This window comes from Chiloscyllium punctatum, chromosome 39 (genome assembly GCF_047496795.1).
Source record: "Chiloscyllium punctatum isolate Juve2018m chromosome 39, sChiPun1.3, whole genome shotgun sequence".
Lineage (NCBI taxonomy): Eukaryota > Metazoa > Chordata > Chondrichthyes > Orectolobiformes > Hemiscylliidae > Chiloscyllium > Chiloscyllium punctatum.
Window position 1 is genome coordinate 31311859 of NC_092777.1, and position 21662 is coordinate 31333520.

The 21662-nt window shown below is 41.5% G+C and overlaps 1 protein-coding gene across 1 annotated transcript in view; it reads left to right on the top strand.

Annotated features, from left to right (window-relative positions):
* Positions 1–21662, top strand: part of mycbpap (mycbp associated protein) — a 93105-nt gene that overhangs the window by 34996 nt on the left and 36447 nt on the right. The window contains exons 10-12 of the mRNA XM_072558381.1: positions 202–310; positions 1074–1266; positions 6200–6387. Of these exons, the coding sequence (XP_072414482.1) occupies positions 202–310; positions 1074–1266; positions 6200–6387 (490 nt within the window). The remainder of the gene's footprint in view (positions 1–201; positions 311–1073; positions 1267–6199; positions 6388–21662) is intronic.

The window sequence follows — 21662 nt, forward strand, 5'->3', positions numbered from 1 at the left end:
ATGGCCAGTGGGGCTTATGATGAGTGGCTAGTGGGAAATTGAGGTGAGAGACCAGCTGGTGGCTGACATTGAGATTCGAGGTGAGCAGTGTCAATTGAGATGAGTAGGCAGTTACTGATTGAGGTCAGGAAACAGTCAATAATGATATGGTGTGTTAATCATTGTGTTATGTCACGTTCTCAGTTTTCTTTGTTTTCTCAGTGACCTATTGGAGGATTATCCTGATGTAATTGAGAAACCAATCATTGGTCCATCCATTATGTTCGCTGGGCACCCGGCTCGCTGGCTGAATGACTCCAGCTCTCATAAGGTGCAGCAGTTACACTCAATGCGCTTTTAATAGACAAGGATCCAATCTTGTGTTGCAGTTTAGTCATCACTTATTTTGCTTCTTGCACCAGAATTCTATGTGGTGTAAGTATACCAGAATTCTGTATGGAGAGAGCTCTAGGATTTTGACACAGCAGCAGCAATATAGATATGGCTATTAAGCACGAACAAGAATGCTTTCCCTCCATCTCAAGAGTTAGAGATCATTTGGAGAGCTTTACCAATGTATTATGTGAGATCAGCTAAGTCAGCACAGACTTAGGATTCAGCATGAAATGTGTAGGAAGTCATTGTTAAATTATCTGTGTTTCTTGCTACTGAGTGGCATCTCACGGACAATACAGGGCAGTGTTGTATTCAGCTGTAATACCTGTTCTTAGTAGACCAACCTGTCTACCCAGCCTTTCCTGAAGAAGGGCTCATGCCCGAAACATCTATTCTCCTGCTCCTTGGATGCTGCCTGCGCTTTTCCAGCAACACATTTTCAGCCCAGCCTGTAGACAATCTGGGCTTCCCTGTGATACAATACGAATTTGTTAAGGTACTGGTACCAGAAAGAACTGGAATTTGTTGATAGCTACCCACTTTCAGGAAGAGGAAGGAATGAAAAAAATAAAAAGATTACGGGAAGGAAGAGATTGTTTGCTCTAGTTATTGGTAACTGTGAAAACTAAATTTGTACCAAACAACTTTTATATGCTGATATCGCTTCTTGCAGTGCTGTCATTTTCTCAATTTCCTAGGATGAGGTTGCTATGGTTGTCCGGCTCACTTTTGAAGCAATGGCAGGGGACAGGGTCATCTCCTGCCTACCAGTGACAAATGATGGAACTACAGTTATCCAGTACAAATGGAAACGTCTTCCCGAGCGAGAACACTGTATAATAAAACCAAATGATTCTTGGATGCAACGATTCTATTTCAACACTAATTCAGGTATACATCACTAATATGGATGGTCTACAAGTCTTTTTATATTAAGATAAAGTAAGTTATAGTAACATAGTAAGATAAAGTAGAACAGGGCATACGTCAAGAAATAGGAAGACATGGTGTTGTAGTTATAATGTCACTGGAGTAGTAATCCAAAGACTCATGTCCAGACAGTATAGCCTCAAATCCCATGACAGCTGGTGGAATTTTAAATTCAGTTAATAAAAGTATGGAATTCTAAGCTTGTGAAACCACAGTTGACAGTCATAAAATATAAGGTAAAAACAATGACTGCAGATGCTGAAAACCAAATACTGGATTAGTGGTGCTGGAAGAGCACAGCAGTTCAGGCAGCATCCAACAAGCAGCGAAATCAACATTTCGGGCAAAAGCCCTTCATCAGGAATGATATATCCTGGTTCATTAATATTCTTTAGGACACCCTTACCTAGTTTGTGATTCCAGATCTACTTAATTACCTAACTCTGAAATAGTCCAGTAAACTACTTGGGTCAAGAACAATTAGGGATGACACTATACTTGGAAAAAACACCCATATGCCATCAACAAATAAAACAGGGTGGGGGAGAGGGCCGGCAAGAAAGGTACTGCAATAATTATGGGTGATTTTAATATTCACATCATTTGAACACATCAAAGTGGCAGTGATAGCCTGGAGGATGAGCTCAGACATATTCGGGCAATCGCTTAGAACTATATATTTTGGAACCTACCAGGAACCAGGTTATTTTGGATCTGATAATGTGTAATGAGACAAGAATAATTAAAGATATTCTAGGCATAAGTGATCATAACGTAATTGAATTTCACATTCAGTTTGAGAGTGAAAATGTGCATCCATTCCTAGTATCTTAAACTTAACAGAAGGATAATAAAAGGATGTGAACACAGAGTCAACTAAATGGACTGAGAAAATAGGTTAAAATGGCAGTTGAGAAATTTTATGATTCTCATCATAAATATATTCTATTGAAGAGAATGACATCAGTAGGGTACATAGTCTTTTGCCAATTAAAGCATTACATGATATCAAATTGAAAAAAAAAGTGTACATTTGTGTGAAGATTATTAAGGGCAGAAAATTAGGGAAGTTTTAGGCATCAGAATGATGACTTCAAAAAGAGAATAGAAGAGAAAATAACAAGAAGTGTAAAATCTTCAACAAGCATTTTAAAAAGAAAAGAGTTGCTAAAGCAAGTGTTTGTCTCTTAGAGGCTGAGATCAGGGCTAAATGGGAAAAGAGGAAATGGTCGAGGAATTGAACAAATATCCTAACAAAATACTTCTGAAGAATAGTTAAAGTCACAGAGATGTACAGCATGGAGACAGACCCTTCAGTCCAACTCATCTATGCCAACCAGATATCTTAAACTAATCTAGTCCCATTTGCCAGCAATTTGTCCATATCCCTCCAAATCCTTCCTATTCATGTACTCATCCAGATATCTTTTAAATGTTGTAGTTGTACCAGCCTCCACCACTTCCTCTGGCAGCTCATTCTGCATGAAAATGTTGCCCCTTAGGTCCCTTTTAAATTTTTCCCCTCTCACTCCAAACTTATGTTCTGTAGTTCTGGACTCCCCCACCCCAGGGAAAATACCTTGTCTATTTACCCTATCAGTGCCCTTCATGATTTTAAAAACCTCTAAAGTTCACCTCTCAGCCTCCGACGCTGTAGGGAAAACGGCCCCAGCCTATTCAGCGTCTCCCTATAGCTCAAACCCTCCAACCCTAACAACATCCTTGTAAATCTTTATTGAACCTTTTCAAGTTTCACAACATATTTCTTGTAGCAAGGAGACAAGAATTGCACACAATATTCCAAAAGTGGCATAATCAATGTCACGTATAGCTGCAACATGACCCCATCCCCCCAACTCCTATACTCAGTGCTCTGACCAATCAAGGAAAGCATACAAAATGCCTTCTTCACTATCCTATCTACCTGCAACTTCATTTTCAAGGAACTATGAACCTGCACACCAAGGTCTCTTTGTTCAGCAACACTCCCCAGGACCTTACCATTAAGTGTATAAGTCCTGCTCTGATTTGCCTTTCCAAAATGTAGCACCTCACATGTATCTAAATTAAACTCCATCTGCCACCCTTCATCCCATTGGCCCATCTGATTAAAATCCCGTTGTAATCTGGAGTAACCTTCTTTGCTGTCCACTACACCTCCAATTTTGGTGTCATCCGCAAACTTACTAACTATACCTCCTATGTTCATGTGCAAATCATTTATAGAAATGATGAAAAGCAGTGGACCCAGCATCAATCCTTGTGGCACACCACTGATCACAGGCCTCCAGTCTGAAAGGCAATGCTCCACCATCACCCTCTTGTCTTCTACCTTCAAGCCAATACTGTGTCCACATGGCTAGTTCTCCCTGTATTCCATGAGAGCTAACTTTGCTAACCAGTCTCCCATGAGGAACTTTGTCAAATGCTTTACTGAAATCCATATAGATCATGTCCACCAGTCAAAAAAATCAAGTTTGTGAGACATGATTTCTCATGCACAAAGCCATGCTGACTATCCCTCATCAATCTTGTCCCTCAGGATTCTCTCCAACAACTTGCAGACCACTTATGTCAGGTTCACCAGTCTATAGTTCCCTGGCTTTTCCTTACCACCTTTAAATAATGGCATCATGTTAGCCAACCTTCAGTCTTTCGGTACGTCACCTGTGACTATTGAAGATTCAAATGGCTCAGCGATCATTTCTCTAGCTTTCCATAGAGTTATGGGTGACAACTGATCAGGTCCTAGAGTTTATCCATCTTTATGCATTTTAAGACATACAGCACCTCCTCTTCTGTAATATGGACATTTTTCAAGATTAGATTACATTACAGTGTGGAAACAGGCTCTTCAGCCCAACAAGTCCACACCGACCCGCCAAAGCACAACCCACCCATACCCCTACATTTACCCCTTACCTAACACTAGGGGCAATTTAGCATGGCCAATTCACCTGACCCTGCACATCTTTGGACTGTGGGAGGAAACCAGAGCACCCAGAGGAAACCCACGCAGACACGGGGAGAACGTGCAAACTCCACACAGTCAGTCGCCTGAGGCGGGAATTGAACCCGGGTCTCCGGTGCTGTGAGGCAGCAGTGCTAACCACTGTGCCACCGTGCCGCCATCTATTTCCCTATATTCTATATTGAAAATAGATAGGCAAAGGGAAGGGAGGAACTCAAAACAATCACTTTAAACTGAAGAAAGAGCAATGGGAATATTAATAGCGTGAAAGGCTGATGCGTCCCCTGGGCCTTGCCACCTGCATCCTAGAATGTTAAGACGATGAGTGAGCAAAAATTGGGCTGTTGGATATAATGTGAGAAAAGATGAAGTCCTACTTGGGGAGGAATAATAGAGAAGTAGAGTATTATTTCAATGGAAAGAGACTGCAGAATGCTGTGGTAAATGTAGTTTCCTTGTTTATGAACCACAACATGCCAGCATGCAGATACAGCAAGTAATTAGGAACAAAAACAGAAGCTTAGCTGTTATTGCATTGGGAATCGAGTACAAAAGTGGCAAAAGCTTGCCACAGCTGAACAGGGCTTTAATGAGACCACATCTCGAGTGCTGTTCAGTTTCAGTCACCTTGCTTCTCTGGAGGAGATATATTTGCATTGGAAACAGTTCAGAGAAAGTTCACAAAGGTAATTCCTGGAATTAAAAAATGGCTTTATAAGAGAAGTTTGAGAAGGCTGGGATTATCCATTGGATTTAGAAGGATGAGAGTTGATCTTATTGTCAGATTCTGATGGAGCTTGACAAGGTAGGTGCTGAAAATAATGCTCCACCTCATGGAGGACTCTAGAATTAGGAGTCAGGTTTCCAAAATAATATACTTCCCCACATTCCTGATCCATTCATTTAACACAGAAATGAGGAAGAAGTTCTTCTTTCAGGGAAGCATCAATAGTTGAAATTTTCTCCCCCAACAGACAGTGGAGTTTGGTCATTGAATGTATTTAATGCTGAGTTGTGTAGTTGTTTAGTGAGCACTGAAGTTGAGAGTTATGTGAGACAGGCAGTGAGTACCATAAAGACTGCAATTAGATGAGACATGATCTTATTGACCAGCCAAGCAGACTCAAGGAGCTGAATGGCTCATGCTCCTGTGTTATGTTGTAATTTTTTTCACTGGCTATTCTTGCTCCAGCACTCAATTTTTTTATTCATTTGATTTTGTGTATTTAGCTATATTTTTTAAAAATTGAAGATATTTGAGGTTTATTTTCAATCTCACTAATTCTGATTTTTGAAGGACTGGTAATTGTTAATTAATTTGATAATTGTGATGAATACAGCAATAAATCCTTAATTGACAGAATAGAATAGCCTTTATTGTCACATTAAGGAATAATGTAAACTCATGCAATTAGCGTATGGACATGTGCATCCATTATTTTGCAAACTTGAATTCATCCAAATATTAACGATGAGGCAGAGCAATTAAACTGAAGGAAAGAAAGCAAATCCTGTACTCTGGATTCTGCTACCTTCTGAGTTATCATTTCCCATATGTACAAAGATCTGAGAGTCAAAAATTGGCCTGTTCAGTCAAGACAGAAATTCACAAACCTGAGTGGGCACTCAAGTGGTGAGTGATGACAAAAACACACTTGAAAAAAATACTGAGAAAATGATTCATGTTAGCAAAATGATCAAGAATCAGCTTTGGTTCAAAGTTGAAGGGAAAAGAGATTGTAATAAAATGCTTTTTGATCAACAGTTTTATTTAATTTAACTCAATGCTGGGTCCTGTTTGTCTCCACTCATCCATTGTGAAGTTTATACCTTTTAAATGTGATTCAGATTTTCAAAGATGTTTCTACTTGTAGGTCCAAACTGCTAAACTCTTGCTTAGTTATTGTTATTCTCTGTTCCCAGGTGTCATTCTTCCTAGAGAGTCTATTAGTTTCCCATTCACCTTTAAGTCACCAAATGCTGGGATATTCACTGAATTCTGGGAGTTTTGCACTCACCCAGTGGTGTTAGGAGGGGCATGCCTCCAGGTGGCACTTTGGGGAGTGGCTCTGTTTGAAGACAAGAATGAAACTGCAAGGCAACAGCTACAGGTCAGTAACTGGGAATTTACTTGTTTTTGGTGCCTGACTGACAGTACCATAGTTATTATCAAGAAGAAATGACTTGCATTTATGTAGTGTTTGTTATGACCTCACAGCTGAAAGAATATGTTTGACCTGCAGTCACAGGTTTAGTGTGAAACCAGGGACTTGCGAAATCTAATAGAAAACAATGTAAAGAACAGTATGACCAGCAGTCTGTTATTTACATCCTTGTTCTGCCTGTCTTTCTTGATTGGCCCTCCAATGCCGTTTCTTGTGTCTCTGATCTTTTGAATTGTTATGCAATGTAATTAATTTCATAAGGTATTTCTGAACAAACATTATGTGTACCTTTAAAAAAATGATGGAAGTACAGAATAACTGTACTGGATCCTATTGCCTAGGACAATACGAAGTAATGCACGAGATAACAGAAATAATCCATGCTCTTCCTTTAATCTAGATTAACTACTATATTATAATTTGGGATAAATTCTAAACCAGCGAGAGCAGTTGATCCAGCTAAAGGGCCTGTAGTGATTGTAACAAGGTCAGCAAGCTGGACATCATAGAGTATGAGTTTCTTGATTGGGGTTGTTAATCTAGTTCAGTCAGGGAGACGTGGTTGACATGAAAGGATAAACGTCAGAGAATCTTCACGGGAGTCATACCCCGGAGGATTGGAGGGAAGCGAATGTTGTTTGTCTTTTCAAGATGGGGAATAGGGAAATCCCTGGCAATTACGGAGCAGTCAGTCTTCCGTCTGTGGTCAGCAAGGTTTTGGAAAATTTCTGAGGGATAGGATTTATGATTATTTGGAAAAGCATAGAGTGATTAAAGGCAGTCAGCATGGCTTTGTGAGGGGCCACCTCTCAAATGTTGACGTTGGTCAGGCCGCTTTTGGAATATTGCATGCAGTTCTGATCTCCTTCCTGTTGAGGGGATGTTGTGAAACGTGAAAGGGATCAGAAAAGATTTGCAAGGATGTTGCCAGGGTTGGAGGGTTTGAGCTATAGGGAGAGGCTGAATAGGCTGGGGCTCTTTTCCCTGGAGCATTGGAAGCTAAGGGGGGACCTATTAGGGTTTATAAAATTATGAGGGGCATGGATAGAGTAAATAGACAAGGTCATTTCCCTGGGGTGGGGAATCCAGAACTAGACGGCATAGATTTCGGGTGAGAGGGGAAAGATATAAAAGGGACCTAAGATGCGACCTTTTCATGCAGAGGGTAGTACGTGTATGGAATGAGCTGCCAGAGGAAGTGGTGGAGTCTGGTACAATTGCAACATTTAAAAGGCATCTGGATGGGTATATGAATAGGAAGGGTTTGGAGGGATATGGGCCAAGTGCTGGCAAATGGAACTAGATTAGGTTGGGACATCTGGGTCTGCATGAACGAGTTGGACCGAGGAGTCTGTTTCCCTGCTGTACATCTCTAAATCTAAATCTAAATCTAAATTGAGCCTCTGAGTGCCTGACTCAGTGAGAGGTAATGCTATTGTCAAGAGTTATATATTTTTAAATAAGGGATGATTGGTGATGGGATGCTGATAACTTTCTGAAGAATTATTTATGCCTTTAAAGGAATTAAAGATTGTTGTCAGCATTTGTTGCCAGTTGTAATTACTGTTGAGAAAGTGGTGTTGAATCACCTTTTTGAACCTCTTCAGTCCATCTGGTGCTGAAATTTAGGCATTCAAGGCAATGGCCTCATGGTATTATTGCTAGACTATTAATCCAGAAACTCAGCTAATGTTCTGGGGATCCAGGTTTGAATTTCATCACGGCAGATAGTAGAATTTTAATTCAATAAAAATTATCTGGCATTAAGAACGTACTAATGTTCATGAAATCATTGCCTATTGTCAGAAAAACCCCATCTGGTTCACTAATGTCCCTCGGGGAAGGAAATCTGCCATTCTTATCTGGTCTTGCCTACATGTGATTCCAAAGCCACAGGAATGTGGTTGACTCTCAACTGCCCTCCAGGTAATTAGGGATGGACAATGAGTGCTGGCCTGACTAGCGACAGGCACATCCTGTGAATGAAATTTTAAAAACCCACTTAGACCTAGATCACTATAGCATCCCATGATCATCACCTTCCACCTTTACCTCTACTCACCTCACAAATGTAATCCTGAAGCATCCATCAGGTGGTTCGAACATCACCAATTGGTCTCAGTCAGTTTACATCTTCACATTTCGCACCAAATAAAAATCAGAACCAACTTGCAGCATTCAAAGCTGGGAAACATGCAGAAATAATGCAAAGTAGTGCATTTAATTTTTGCGGATTAACAAATATCAAAAACCTCCCTTTCTATAGCTTTTGAACTATAAGATTTAGTTTTAAATTTTATTATCACACGTATTCAAGTACAGGGATATCGGAGTACAGAAAAGTGCATGATGTTGCCATTCCTGGTTCCGTCTTAGATACAAACATTCCTAGATACGAAATCTTAGGTACAAAGTAGAAAAATAATGAAATACAGAGGAACCTCGATTATTCGAATATCAATTATCTAAATTTAAGATTATTCGAAGGAGATCTTAAGTTCCCAATAGAAACATTACAACATCAAAAAGCAGTTTCAACCCTGATCACGTCTTTTGTTTACAGGTACAATGATTAACAATGAACTTGGCTCCCTGAAATGCTGCCAAGAACAGTCCTGGATAATCCAAGCATCGTCTCTAAATGACTGACCTCTAGTCCTCCCTCTCTCCCCCACACTTCCTCTGGAGTTCTATATAGGGAACCCTAAACCTCCCATCCCCAGATACTCTCCAACATTGTCCTATACAGGGCAAAAGTAGAACCTGTCAAACTGTTGCAGTGTGTGTGTGTGTGTGTGTATATATATTACATATATATATATATACGCTTGCTATTTGGAGACTTACACCACAAATGCAGCAGCAGTCTTACTGTTGGTGTCCAGTCCAGCTGCTCTGGCGGAGTGGGGGGGGGGGGGGCGCGCAGGGGCGGGCGGGAGTTGGTGTTGGATGGGGTTGGGGTGGGTGCAGACTGGGTGCAGTGTTGGATGGGATTGGGAGTGGGTGGGGGGGGTGGTATTGAATGGGGTTGGGAGCTGGGGCGGATGGGGTGGGGTGGGAATGGTTGGGGGCGGGTGGGGATAGTGTTGGACTTAGTTGGGTGGGCTGGAGGGCAGGGGCTCACGTGCAGTGTGCTGCTGCCTAGTCTCCTGAACGGGGAGCAGACTTCACAGAAAACTCCGAGCCCCAGAGGAAATCAATTAACTGAAAAATTAATTATCCGAATGAAATAGTGCCCGCTCATCTCATTCGGATAATCAAGGTTCCTCTGTATAGTTAAAAGTTCAACATTAAAGTCTTTCTTAAGTGCTTAGCCATGCTTGCACTCCTCACAAGATTCAATCTCCTTTGTGCTGGGGTCAATGTCCCCGTGCTTGATGTGACCACAGATGCTGGGAGATCTCAGGCTGCCTGCTCTTGCCACCACCATAGATGCTGGAGGACCTCTTTTGCTGCTACACTGGGCTGTCTCTCTCCCATCCTGGCTCAATTTCCTTCCCGCTTGGTTCAGTTTCTCCCTGCTCAATACTGCCACAGATGCTGTCACACTGGGCTCGCTGTTTACCACTCTGGGCTTGCTCTCCTCCATGTTGGGCTCACTCTCTCCCATTTCCCCACACTGGCCCACTCTCTTACTCTCTTACTCTCTATAAAGCTTTACATTTCCTGCCTCTCATACTTCTTTGTCATATAATCACTGTAGTTTCAGCAGCGATAGCAACAGGTTGCTCTGACCTCTGCTTTGACTCGTTGGTGCTCATGATCAATGACCTCATTGATCAATGCACTGCCAGTGACAGCATCACCTGCAAGGCCAGCTTAGGTCAGCAGGAAGAGTCAGCATTTCGGGTTCTGGTTGAGAGAGGGTGTAAAAGAAATGTGTGAGGTATGCAAATTTTCTGAGATGAGTTTACTTTTCAACTTCCTTTATCACTAGCCTTCCTCCTGGGATTAGCAGCGCATCACTCCTCCACTCTGCAGGAGAGTGCTTAAAAGAGCTCAGTGACGAAGCTCATATCTATTCTATCTTTTTTAATCATTCATAAGTGAGGAGTTTCACTAGTAGGAATTTTTTTAACCCATCTATAATTACCTTTGAGAAAGTTGTGTTTAGTCATTATTGCAGGTCATGTGGTATAGATACATCCACTGTGCTGTTAGGGAGAGGTATCTGGCACTTTGACAGTGAAGGAAAAGCAATATGGTTCTAAGTCAGGATGGTATGTGGCTTGGTGGGGAATTTGCAGGTGTTGATGTTCTCTTGCGGCCTTGCCTTCCAACTGGTAGAAGTTGAGGTTTGGAAAGTGCTATTAAAGAACCCTTTTTGATTTGCTGCAGTGAATCTTGTAGATAATACACACTGCTATCACTGTGTGTCAAAAATGGACATTGATAATAGTGGAAAGAGTGAATATTTAAGGTGATAAGTAAGTATTAATCAAGTGGGCTGTTTTGACTTGAATTGTGTTGGGCTTTTTGAGTGTTACTGAAGCTGTACTCATCCAGGTGAGTGAAGAGTATTTCATCACATTTCTGCTTTATGTATTGTCAGTGGTGAACAAGCTTTAGGAAGTCAAGAGATGTGATATTTATCACAGAATATCCAATCAATAACCTGCTGTTGTGGCCACAATATTTAAATAGCTGGCCTAGTTAAGTTTCTGGTCAATGATAATCCCAGAATGTTGAGGTTGGTGTATTTAGTGATAGTAGCACCGTTGAATGTCAAGAGAGGTTGTTAGAGCAATGATCATTGCCTAGCACTCATATTACACAAACGTTACATGCCATTTATCAGCATAAATCTGTATATTCAGTTCTTGCTACATGTAGACAGGCACTACTAGTTCATTACCTGGGAAGTTAGAAAAATACCTGAACATTGTGCAATTATATGATCTTATCAATGGAAAAAATGTCATTGATGAGAACTATGAAATTGGCTGTCCCTAATTCACTACCCTTAGAAACATCTGCATCAATGTCCTGGAGCTGCGGTGATTGGCCTCCAACATCTTTCTTTGTGTTAAATATCAGTGGAAGATTTCAACCTGATTTAATTGACATCAAATTTCTTATGGTATTATGCTGCCAAACATGGTCAAAGAGAGCCAATCTCATCTTGCCTCTTTTATGCATGTTTAAACCAAGGCTGTAATGAAGACTAGAGCCAAGTGGTCCTGACAGAACTCAGACTGAGCATTAGTGAGCAGCTATTTGGTAAATAAATGCTATTTGTTAACACTTGAACAACACTTTCTCTTGCTTTGCTGAGTAGGCTTATGAGGCATTATTTGGGTGGACAAAGGGATTGATTTAGAAGGGAAGAATAGAGTACAAAAGTAAGCTTTCAGGGGGCATAGAAATTGTAAAAACTTCTATAAGTATGTGACAAGTAAAAGATAACATGAGACAAATCTACGTTCCTTACAATCAGAAATAAGGGAAGTTGTAATGGGAAACAAGGAGATGGCAGATAGATTAAATACATATTTTAGTTCTGTCTTCACAAAGCAGAACACAAAGAATGTACCAAAAATTGTAGGGAACACAAGAACTAGTGAGAAACTGAAAGAAATCAGAATTAGTAAGGAAATGGTGTTGGGCAAATTGAAGAGATTAAAGGCTAACGAATCCCCAGAGGTCAATAATCTATCATCACAGAATACTTAGAAATAATATTTGCATTGCTGGTCATCTTGCAAGATTCTGTTGTCTCTGAAGATTTGCTATGGATTGGAAGGTAGTTAATATAACCCTACTACTTAAAAAAAGAGTAAAGAAACAACAGGAAATTATAGACCAGTTACCCTGACATTGTAAATGGGGAAATTACTAGAATCCATTATAAAATGTTTAATAATAGAGCATTGGAAAACAATAACAGGATTAGACAGAGTCAGCATGGATTTACGAAAAGAAAATCATGCTTATAAAATCTACTGGAATGTTTTGAGAATATAACTAGTAGAGTTGATGAGGGTGAACCAGTGAATGTGATTTATTTGGACTTTTAAAAGGCTTTTGGAAAAGTGCCACATTAAAGATTAGCATGTAATCTAGGAAAGTGCATGGGATTGGGTAGTGTACAGACATGAAAAGAGAACTTGATGGTAGACAGAATACAAGGAGAAGCTATACATGTGTCATTTTCAGAATTACAGATAATGACAAGTGGGGTACAACAGGGATCACTGTTTGGATCCCAGTGATTTGCAATATATATTGCAAACATTTAGATGAGGAAAGTAAATATAATATCTCCCAAGTTTGCAGATGACACACAGCTTGGTGGGAAGGTGAAATCTGAGAAGGATGCAGAGATGTTTCAGTGTGATTCAGACAAGTTCAGGGTGTGGGAAAATGTGTGGGAGATGAAGTATAATGTGCTTAAATTTGAGGTTATCCATTTTCCTAGCAAAAACAGAAATGTAGATTATTACCTGAATAGCAATCCTTTGGAAAAGGAGGGAAGACTTGGTTGTCCTTGTACATCAGTTTCTGAAAGTAAGTATGCAGGTGTAGGAGACAAATAGTGCTTTAGTCTTCATAGTGAGTGGATCCAAGCAGGGATGTCTTGCTGAAACTTACTGGGCCTTAGTGAGACAGTTCCGGTGTGTTATGTGTAGTTTTGGTGTCCTTATCTGAGAAATGATATTTGTCTATAGAGGGAATGCAGCAAATGTTTCTCAAACTGATTCCTGGAATGGCAGAGCTGATATTTGAAGAGAGACTAAATTGGCTAGGCCTGAATTCACTGGAGCTTAGAAGCGTGAGATGAAATGTCATAGAAACTTATAAAATTCTATCAGGACTATTCAGCGTAAATGCAGAATCCATTACCAGCGGTTACAGCTTGAATACAGGTCATTCTGCTATAACGCACATTTCATCAATGCGAATTCACTGTAACACGATTGACGAATAGGGGACACTGTTTCTCAAGCATGAATTTTTAAAACATGTTTGGCTACCACCAACACTTTTAGTTTTATTTGTATTGCACAATTCTTGTATAGCGCAGGGTCGCACAGGAATGCGACTGTCGTACTATACAAGAAATGACTGCAACATCTTTACACTGCTTTCCTGCAGTGAGACCTGACTGTGTGTATCAGTAATAGGTAAAAATTCTGTGGAAAAATTCTGTAAACAGCACGTCTACCACATCTTCCAGATCCAAAAGAAGAATTGTCGACCAAATGCTAGAACTGAATTTTACCCAGAAATCGTTAAGTGTGAATTTTGGTGAATTTTATGAAGAGTCATTTCTCAGGCTATTCTGTGAAAGATTCTTTACTATTCTCACTTCATTAACTACACACATACCTCTTGCCCTATCTTCTCTCTCGCTGCACAGAAGTACTCACCACTGCCAAGACCTCTCAGGATTCCCTGCACCACCACTCAGCTGTTCACCTGATCAAGCAAGAACTGAACTACACAGGTTACCCATCCTTAGCCTCATCCCATTTTACAACCCTGCCCACAGCCATGCTACTCTTTCCCCATTGCCATAGGTAGCCTATAGTTTAGATTTGCCAACCATCATGCTGTGCTGTGTTGAAGCAAACGGGGTTGTAAGCATTGTTGATTGCTCCTCCTGCAGTAATTTATGATCTCCAATCATAATTTATCATTTCCCCCCCCCATATGCTGAATTTCCCCTTAAATCCCCACAACTGACTTCCCCAAATTGACACCTACAGCTGTGGCCCTGATAATCCTCTCTTTGAATTTCATTCAGATGACCCCAGGACTGACCATGGACTAACCATTTGGTTGACTTTAGTTGGAACACTTTGACTGATGCGCTATCAGATGCTTGACTGATCTCTGAGCAATTTCCCAACTGACTCAAAATAACTCTCTGGACTGATCTGCTTTCAATGTTGAGAATCTCATCACTTCCCATCTCACCCTTTTTTTCCTAACTATCTTGCAATTCTCACAATGTTCGGGCTGAGAAGATTACACCTCTCGTGTCCTTCATGAAACTACATCCACAACACTCAGGCAAATCTTCTGCAAAATCAGTTTGATGTCCTCAACACATATCTCCCAAGCCGGTTCCTGTTCTTTCAACTCTCAAATAGCTGAGGTTCTAGGGAAGGGCAAAGAGCATGTGTGAAAAGACATTCTGAAGCTCTCCTTCTGAAGCACTGTGACATTGAACAATCTGACCACTAGGACCTGCTCACAGTCATTCAGAATGGTGACAAATTGTCCATTAAGTCTATGATACTTTGTGTCCCATCACTCTCATAATGTGGTAGAGAAAGAAAGAAAAGGAAGTAAATCCTGCACTCCTGAATCCATTATTTCATGGGATATCCTGCTCCTTTTGCTCAAAGATCTGTTCATTGAGGATTTGCTCCTTCAGTCCCATGAAGGTCAATGGCAGAAACTCCCAACCCTGATTATACACCGTACTTAAATCAAAGGCAAACTGTTGTTGATGGTGACAGTTTTTCACATTGTAAATGGCTGAACTTTAGAACTTGGATCTAAACCATTAACTGCAAGATCACTTATTTTTGTCTAATTCACCCTACTTCTACAGTTGACATGCTTAGTGTCCTGTGCTGAAATTTCACCAGATTCATACCTCAATTTTCAGATATGCCCATTGTTGTACCTGAGCATGCTAATGGATATTGACGTTTCCCACTTTGCCAAGTGGTTTCAGTTATAGTTACCAGTTGGGATAGAGCAATAGATAGTGATTAGCAGGAGAATTACTTTCCAGTATTTGATAAACTTGGTTTTGTTCGACTTCCTCTGTGAAAAGTTAATATTGAGGACTCTCAGAGCAATTCCCTCTAATTAAGCTCTTTTGAACATTGCTTATCACACCTAATCGGGAGATCCTGCGTTATAGTGTTATATGTACCTGGAAAAGTCAAGGATTGGATATGGGACTGTGCACGTGTTGAATGATTATAGCGATGATTTCTGATTAAGTGCTGAAGTGAACTCAAGGTGAGTTTGGTTATAGAGGTTGATGTAATATTGCCAAACCTTGACATTGCACCATAAACCTCAGTATTCCTGATGTTAAGCAAAGCAGACATGCAGCTAATCTCCAGCGACTGGCCACTGCACTCGCTTTCTCTCTCTCTTTCTCGACTGTACCAAGCAAAATAACAGAAGTTATGAAAGACTGTGCAAGAAGGTGCAAGTCTGTCAGTTTGACATCAGTGCTGGGTAATGTTTTAGAAACAACAGTAGGAGAAAACAATCTATAGACACTTACTGAGGTTTCAATTAATTATGGGGAACCAGCGCAGGTTTGTAAATTTTGTGTCTGTATATAATCAACAGGGAAAGTTGATAAAGGGAATCTGTATGAATTATCCATATGGATTTTAAGAAATCTTTTCACTAAAGTTGCCCATTGAAGACTGATTTGCAAAACTGAGGCTGATGGAAAGAGGAGAGGTCAGTGTAAGCTTGGGTAAACAAAATTGTACAGGGATGGGAAATTGCATTTGGTAAATGGATGTATTTCAGACTGAAGGATGGTAGACATTTTTTATTTATGAAATCCAGCAACCATAGTACTTTAGTTTTATTTAAGGGCCATTGTTTATTTGATATATGAATGACTTGGATATTGGAATTCAGAATAAATTTTAAAATTTGCCTGTGATACCAGACTTGGAGGTTTTGCTGATACCAAGAATGCCCAATCAATGTAACAGGACATAAGGCAAGAAAACAGGCAGACAAGTAACAGAAATATAGAGAAGTGTGAGGTGGAAGCTTAGAGCTAGAACAAACAGTTGTTATCTCTGGTTTGTTACCCATGCCATGTGCTAGCAAAGTGAGGAATAGGGAGTGAGAGGAGTTGAACACGTGGCTACAGCCATGGTGCAGGAGGGAAGGTTTTGGATTCCTGGATATTTGGGGCTCTTTCTGGAGTAGGTGGGACCTTTCCAAACAGGATGGTCTTCACCTGAACCAGAGGGGTACCAACATCCTGGGAAATTTGCTAATGCTCCTTGGGTTGGTTTAAACTAATTCAGCAGGGGGATGGGAACTAAAATTGTAGTTCGAGTATATGGAAAGATGAGAGTAGTGAAGTCAGACCTAAGATTTCAAGATCACAAGAAGGCACCGGCAGGCAAGAAGTTGGTTTGACGTGTGTTTACTTCAACGCCTGGAGCATCCGGATTAAGGTGGATGAACTTACAGCATGGGTTGGTACCTGAGATTTCAATGTTGTGGCCATTTCGGAGACATGGGGAGAGCAGAGACAGGAATGGTTATTGCAGGTTCTGGGATTTAGATGTTTCAGTAAGAACAGAGAAAATGGTAAAAGAGGGGTTGTCGTGGCACTTTAGTCAAGGACAGCATTACGGTTGCAAAAAGGACGTTTGAGGACGCCTCTACTGAGGTAATATGGGCTGAGATTGGAAACAGGAAAGGAGAGGTTACCCTGTTGGGAGTTTTCTATAGACCTCCAAATAGTAGCGAGTTTTGAGAAGATTTGAGAAGAAGAGGAAATGACATCCCCAACACAAAGAAACCCAAACATATAAATAGAAAGCATGAATTTTCAGCAGTGCTTTGCCTGAGGCCCACTGAAGATGTTACCTAGCAGGGTGTCAAAACGTCTGGAAATGAACCTTCAAGCTCAGTGAGCAAACCTACATCCAAAGCCTCCAAATAGTTCCAGAGATGTAGAGATTTGGATAGCAAAGATAATCCATGATAGGAGCAAGAGTGACAGAGTAGTTGTTATGGGGAACTTTAGCTTTCCAAATATTAACTGGGAGTTTCCTGACACAGTCCGTAGACAGGCCAACAGGAGTGAGGTCTCGTTAGATTTGGTACTGGGTAATCAACCCAGCCAGGTGTTAGATTTGAAGATAGGTGAGCACTTTGGTGATAGTGACCATAATTCAGTTATGTTTTTTTTAGTGATGGAAAAGGATAGGTATATACCGCAGGGAAAGAGTTATAGCTGGGGGAAAGGCAATTACAATGCGATTAGGCAAGATTTAGGATGCATAGGATTGGGAAGGAAACTGCAGAGGATGGGCACAATTGAAATGTGGAGCTTATTCATTTTGGGAAAACAAATCTTAGCAGGACTCATTTTGGGAAAGCAAATCTTAGCAGGACTTATACACTTAATGGTAAGGTCCTAGGGAGTGTTGCTGAACAAAGAGACCTTGGAGTGCAGGTTCATAGCTCCTTGAAAGTGGAGTCGCAGGTAGATAGGATAGTGAAGAAGGCGTTTGGTATGCTTTCCTTTATTGGTCAGAGTATTGAGTACAGGAATTGGGAGGTCATGTTGCGGCTGTACAGGACATTGGTTAGGCCACTGTTGGAATATTGCGTGCAATTCTGGTCTCCTTCCTATCGGAAAGATGTTGTGAAACTTGAAAGGGTTCAGAAAAGATTTACAAGGATGTTGCCAGGGTTGGAGGATCTGAGCTACAGGAAGAGGCTGAACAGGCTGGGGCTGTTTTCCCTGGAGCGTCGGAGGCTGAGGGGTGACCTTATAGAGGTTTACAAAATTATAAGGAGCATAGATAGGATAAATAGACAAAGTCCTTTCCCTGGGGTCAGAGAGTCCAGAACTAGAGGGCATAGGTTTAGGGTGAGAGGGAAAAGATATAAAAGAGACCTAAGGGGCAACTTTTTCACACAGAGGGTGGTACATGTATGGAATGAGCTGCCAAAGGATGTGGTGGAGGCTGGTACAATTGCAACATTTAAGAGGCATTTGGATGGATATATGAATAGGAAGGGTTTGGAGGTATATGGGCCAGGTGCAGGCAGGTGGGACTAGATTGGGGTGGGATATCTGGTCGGCATGGACGGATTGGACCAAAGGGTGTGTTTCCATGCTGTACATCTCTATGCTATGACTCTACTATAGTTCAAGTACTTTAGATGGGTCCGTTTTTGTCCAATGTGTGCAGGAGGGTTTCCTGACACAGTATGTAGACAGGCCAACAGGAGTGAGGTCTCGTTAGATTTGGTACTGGGTAATCAACCCAGCCAGGTGTTAGATTTGAAGATTGGTGAGCACTTTGGTGATAGTGACCATAATTCAGTTATGTTTATTTTAGTGATGGAAAAGGGTAGGTATATACCGCAGGGAAAGAGTTATAGCTGGGGTAAAGGCAATTACAATGCGATAAGGCAAGATTTAGGATGCATAGGATGGGGAAGGAAACTGCAGGGGATGGGCACAATTGAAATGTGGAGCTTGTTCAAGGACCAGCTACTGCAGGTCCTTGAATAGTATGTACCAGTCAGGCAGGGAAGAAGTTGTCGAGCACAGGAGCCACATGCGATTGAGGGTGACTTAGCAGTTTGGATCAGAAATTGGCTAGCTGAAAGAAGACAAAGGGTGGTGGTTGATGGGAAATATTCATCCTGGAGCTACTAGTGGGGTATTGCAAGGATCTGATCTGGGTCCACTATTGTTTGTTATTTATATAAATGACCTGGGTGAGGGCATAGAAGGATGGTTTAGTAAATTTGCAGATGACACTAAGGTCAGTAGAGTTGTGGATTGTGACAAAGAATGTTGTAGGTTATAGAGAGACATAAATAAGCTGCAGAACTGGGCTGAGAGGTGGCAAATGGAGTTTAATGCGGAAAAGTGTGAGGTGATTCACTTTGGAAGGAGTAACAGAAACGTAGAGTACTGGGCTAATGGTAAGATTCTTGGTAATGTAGGTGAGCACCGAGATCTCGGTGTCCAGGTACATAGATCATTGAAAGTTACTACACAGGTTGATAAGGTTATTAAGAAGCCATACGGTGTGTTAGTTGTTATTGGTAGAGGGATTGTATTTCGGAACCACGAGATCATGGTGCAGTTGTATAAAACTCTGGTGAGGCCATATTTGCAGTATTGTGTACAGTTCTGGTCATCGCATTATAGGAAGGATGTGGAAGCTTTGGAAAGGGTTCAGAGGAGATTTACTAGGATATAGCCTGGTATGGAGGAAAGGTCTTATGAGGAAAGGCTGAGGGACTTGAGGCTGTTTGTTAAGAAGAAGGTTGTGAGGCGGCTTAATTGAGACATATAAGATAATCAGAGGGTTAGATAGGATAGACAGTGAGAGCCCTTTTCCTGGGATGGCGATGGCTAGCACATGAGGAGACATAACTTTAAATTGAGGGGTGATAGATATAGGACAGATGTCAGAGATAGTTTCTTTACTCGGAGAGTAGTAGGGATGTGAAAAGCACTGCCTGCAACACTAGTAGACCTGCCAACTTTAAGGGTATTGGATAGGCATATGGACAAGAATGCAATAGTGTAGGTTAGATGGGCTTCAGATTGGTTCCACAGGTCGGCAACTAACTGATTGGACCCTAAGCTCTGTAATTTCCTGAACATCCAGTCGTGCTGGGCAATTAAATAATTTGCAGGAGGTGGAGGCTCCATAAATATCCCAATGGTAGAGAAGCCCAGCACATCAGTGCGAAAGATAAGGCTGAAGCATTTACATCTATCCTTCTGCCCACAAGGCCAAGTGAATGATCTATCTTGGCCTCCCCCTGAACTTCCCAGCATCAGAAGTACCATCAACCAAACTGATTCACTCCATTTGATATCCATACAAACTGAGGGTAGGATGTATTGCAACGGCCCTGACAACTTTCCATCAATCATATGCCCTTGAATTAACCACACCTGAGTTAAACCATTATATTAAAGCTACAATAGTGGCATCTGTCCCAACAATGTGTCCAGTCTGGTGCTGTGTATGAAAAGGAGGACAAATCCAACCAAGCCATTCGCCACCCTCTCAGTCTACTCTCAACGGTCAACAAGATAATGGCAGGTGTTGTCAACGGTACCACCCAATGCCACTTGCAATGGAGCTGCCAGCAAACTGGCACTCAATTTGGGTTCCGCCAGGGCCATTCAGTTCCTGCTGTCATTACAGCCTTGGTACAAACATCAACAAAAAAGCAGAGGTGAGGTGAGAGTGACTGCATTTGATGTCAAGGCTGCGTTCAATAAGAGTGTGGCATCAGGCAGCCTGAGCAAAACCGGAATCAATGAGAAGCACAGGCTAAACTCGAAACTGGCTGGAGTCATGCCTAATTCAAAAGGGAGATGGTTAGGGTTGTTGGAGGTCAGAAGTTTTTCAGGACAGGCCCAGTCACTCCCTGCTGTTTCATCAATAACCTTCCATTCACTATAACGTTAGAAGTGGGGATGTTCACTGATAATTGCATAATGCTCAGCACCATTCGTGATTCCACAGATACTGGAACAAACAGCGTCCATTTGCAGCAAGATAACATTCAGTTCATAAGGGGCCAGTAACATTTATGCCACAAACTCAAGGCAGTGACTATCTCCAACAAGAGGGAATATAACTATTGCCCCTTTACCCATTATCAAGCCACAATTAACATCCTCACCATTGATCAGGAACTGAACTGGACCAGCCACATTGTGGTGGCACGGTGGCTCAGTGGCTAGCATAGCTGGCATCACAGCACCAGAGATCCAGGCCCAAGACTCCCCTGGGTGATCGCCCGCACAGAGCCTGCACACTCCCTCTGTGCCCAAGTGGGCCCCCGTCCCCACAGCGTAAAGCCCCACAGGTCAAATGCACCAGCCATGCCAAACTGCCCCACAGTGTCACAGGGATATACAGGTTGATGGATAAGCCATTGGAAATGCAAGGCGATAGGGAAGGGGAGGTGAGTCTGGGTGGGACGCCCCTCAGTGGGCTGTTGTGAACCCAGTGGGCTGAACCGCCTGCCTCCACACTAGAAATTCCACAATCCAGTGGTGTACCATCCACGAGATGTGCTGTGTCAACTCATCAAAGCTCTTTAGCCTGCACCTTCCAATCTTGTAAGATGAGTTAGTTAGCCTTATAGACTCCAAATGAAATTGATGAGTTAGATTGAAAAAGTTTGTTACCAGTAGCTAATGGAACAAGGAGTTAGGGTCTGATTTAAGATTTTGGGGAAGAGATGTGAATGTGACAGAGAAGCTTTTTTTGTGCAGAGAATGGTAAATGATGCCTTTGAAGTTGATGGAAGTGGAGACGATTAACATTTTCAAAAATAAATTGTGTGCACCTTTGAAGGAACATTTGGACTACAGGAATACAGTCGGAAAGTGATACCATTATGGCTATGTAGAGAACTGACATGGATTCTGTGATCCTAATGATCCCCTCCTCTGTTGCAATAATTCTGTAACTCTGTGTACACATTTG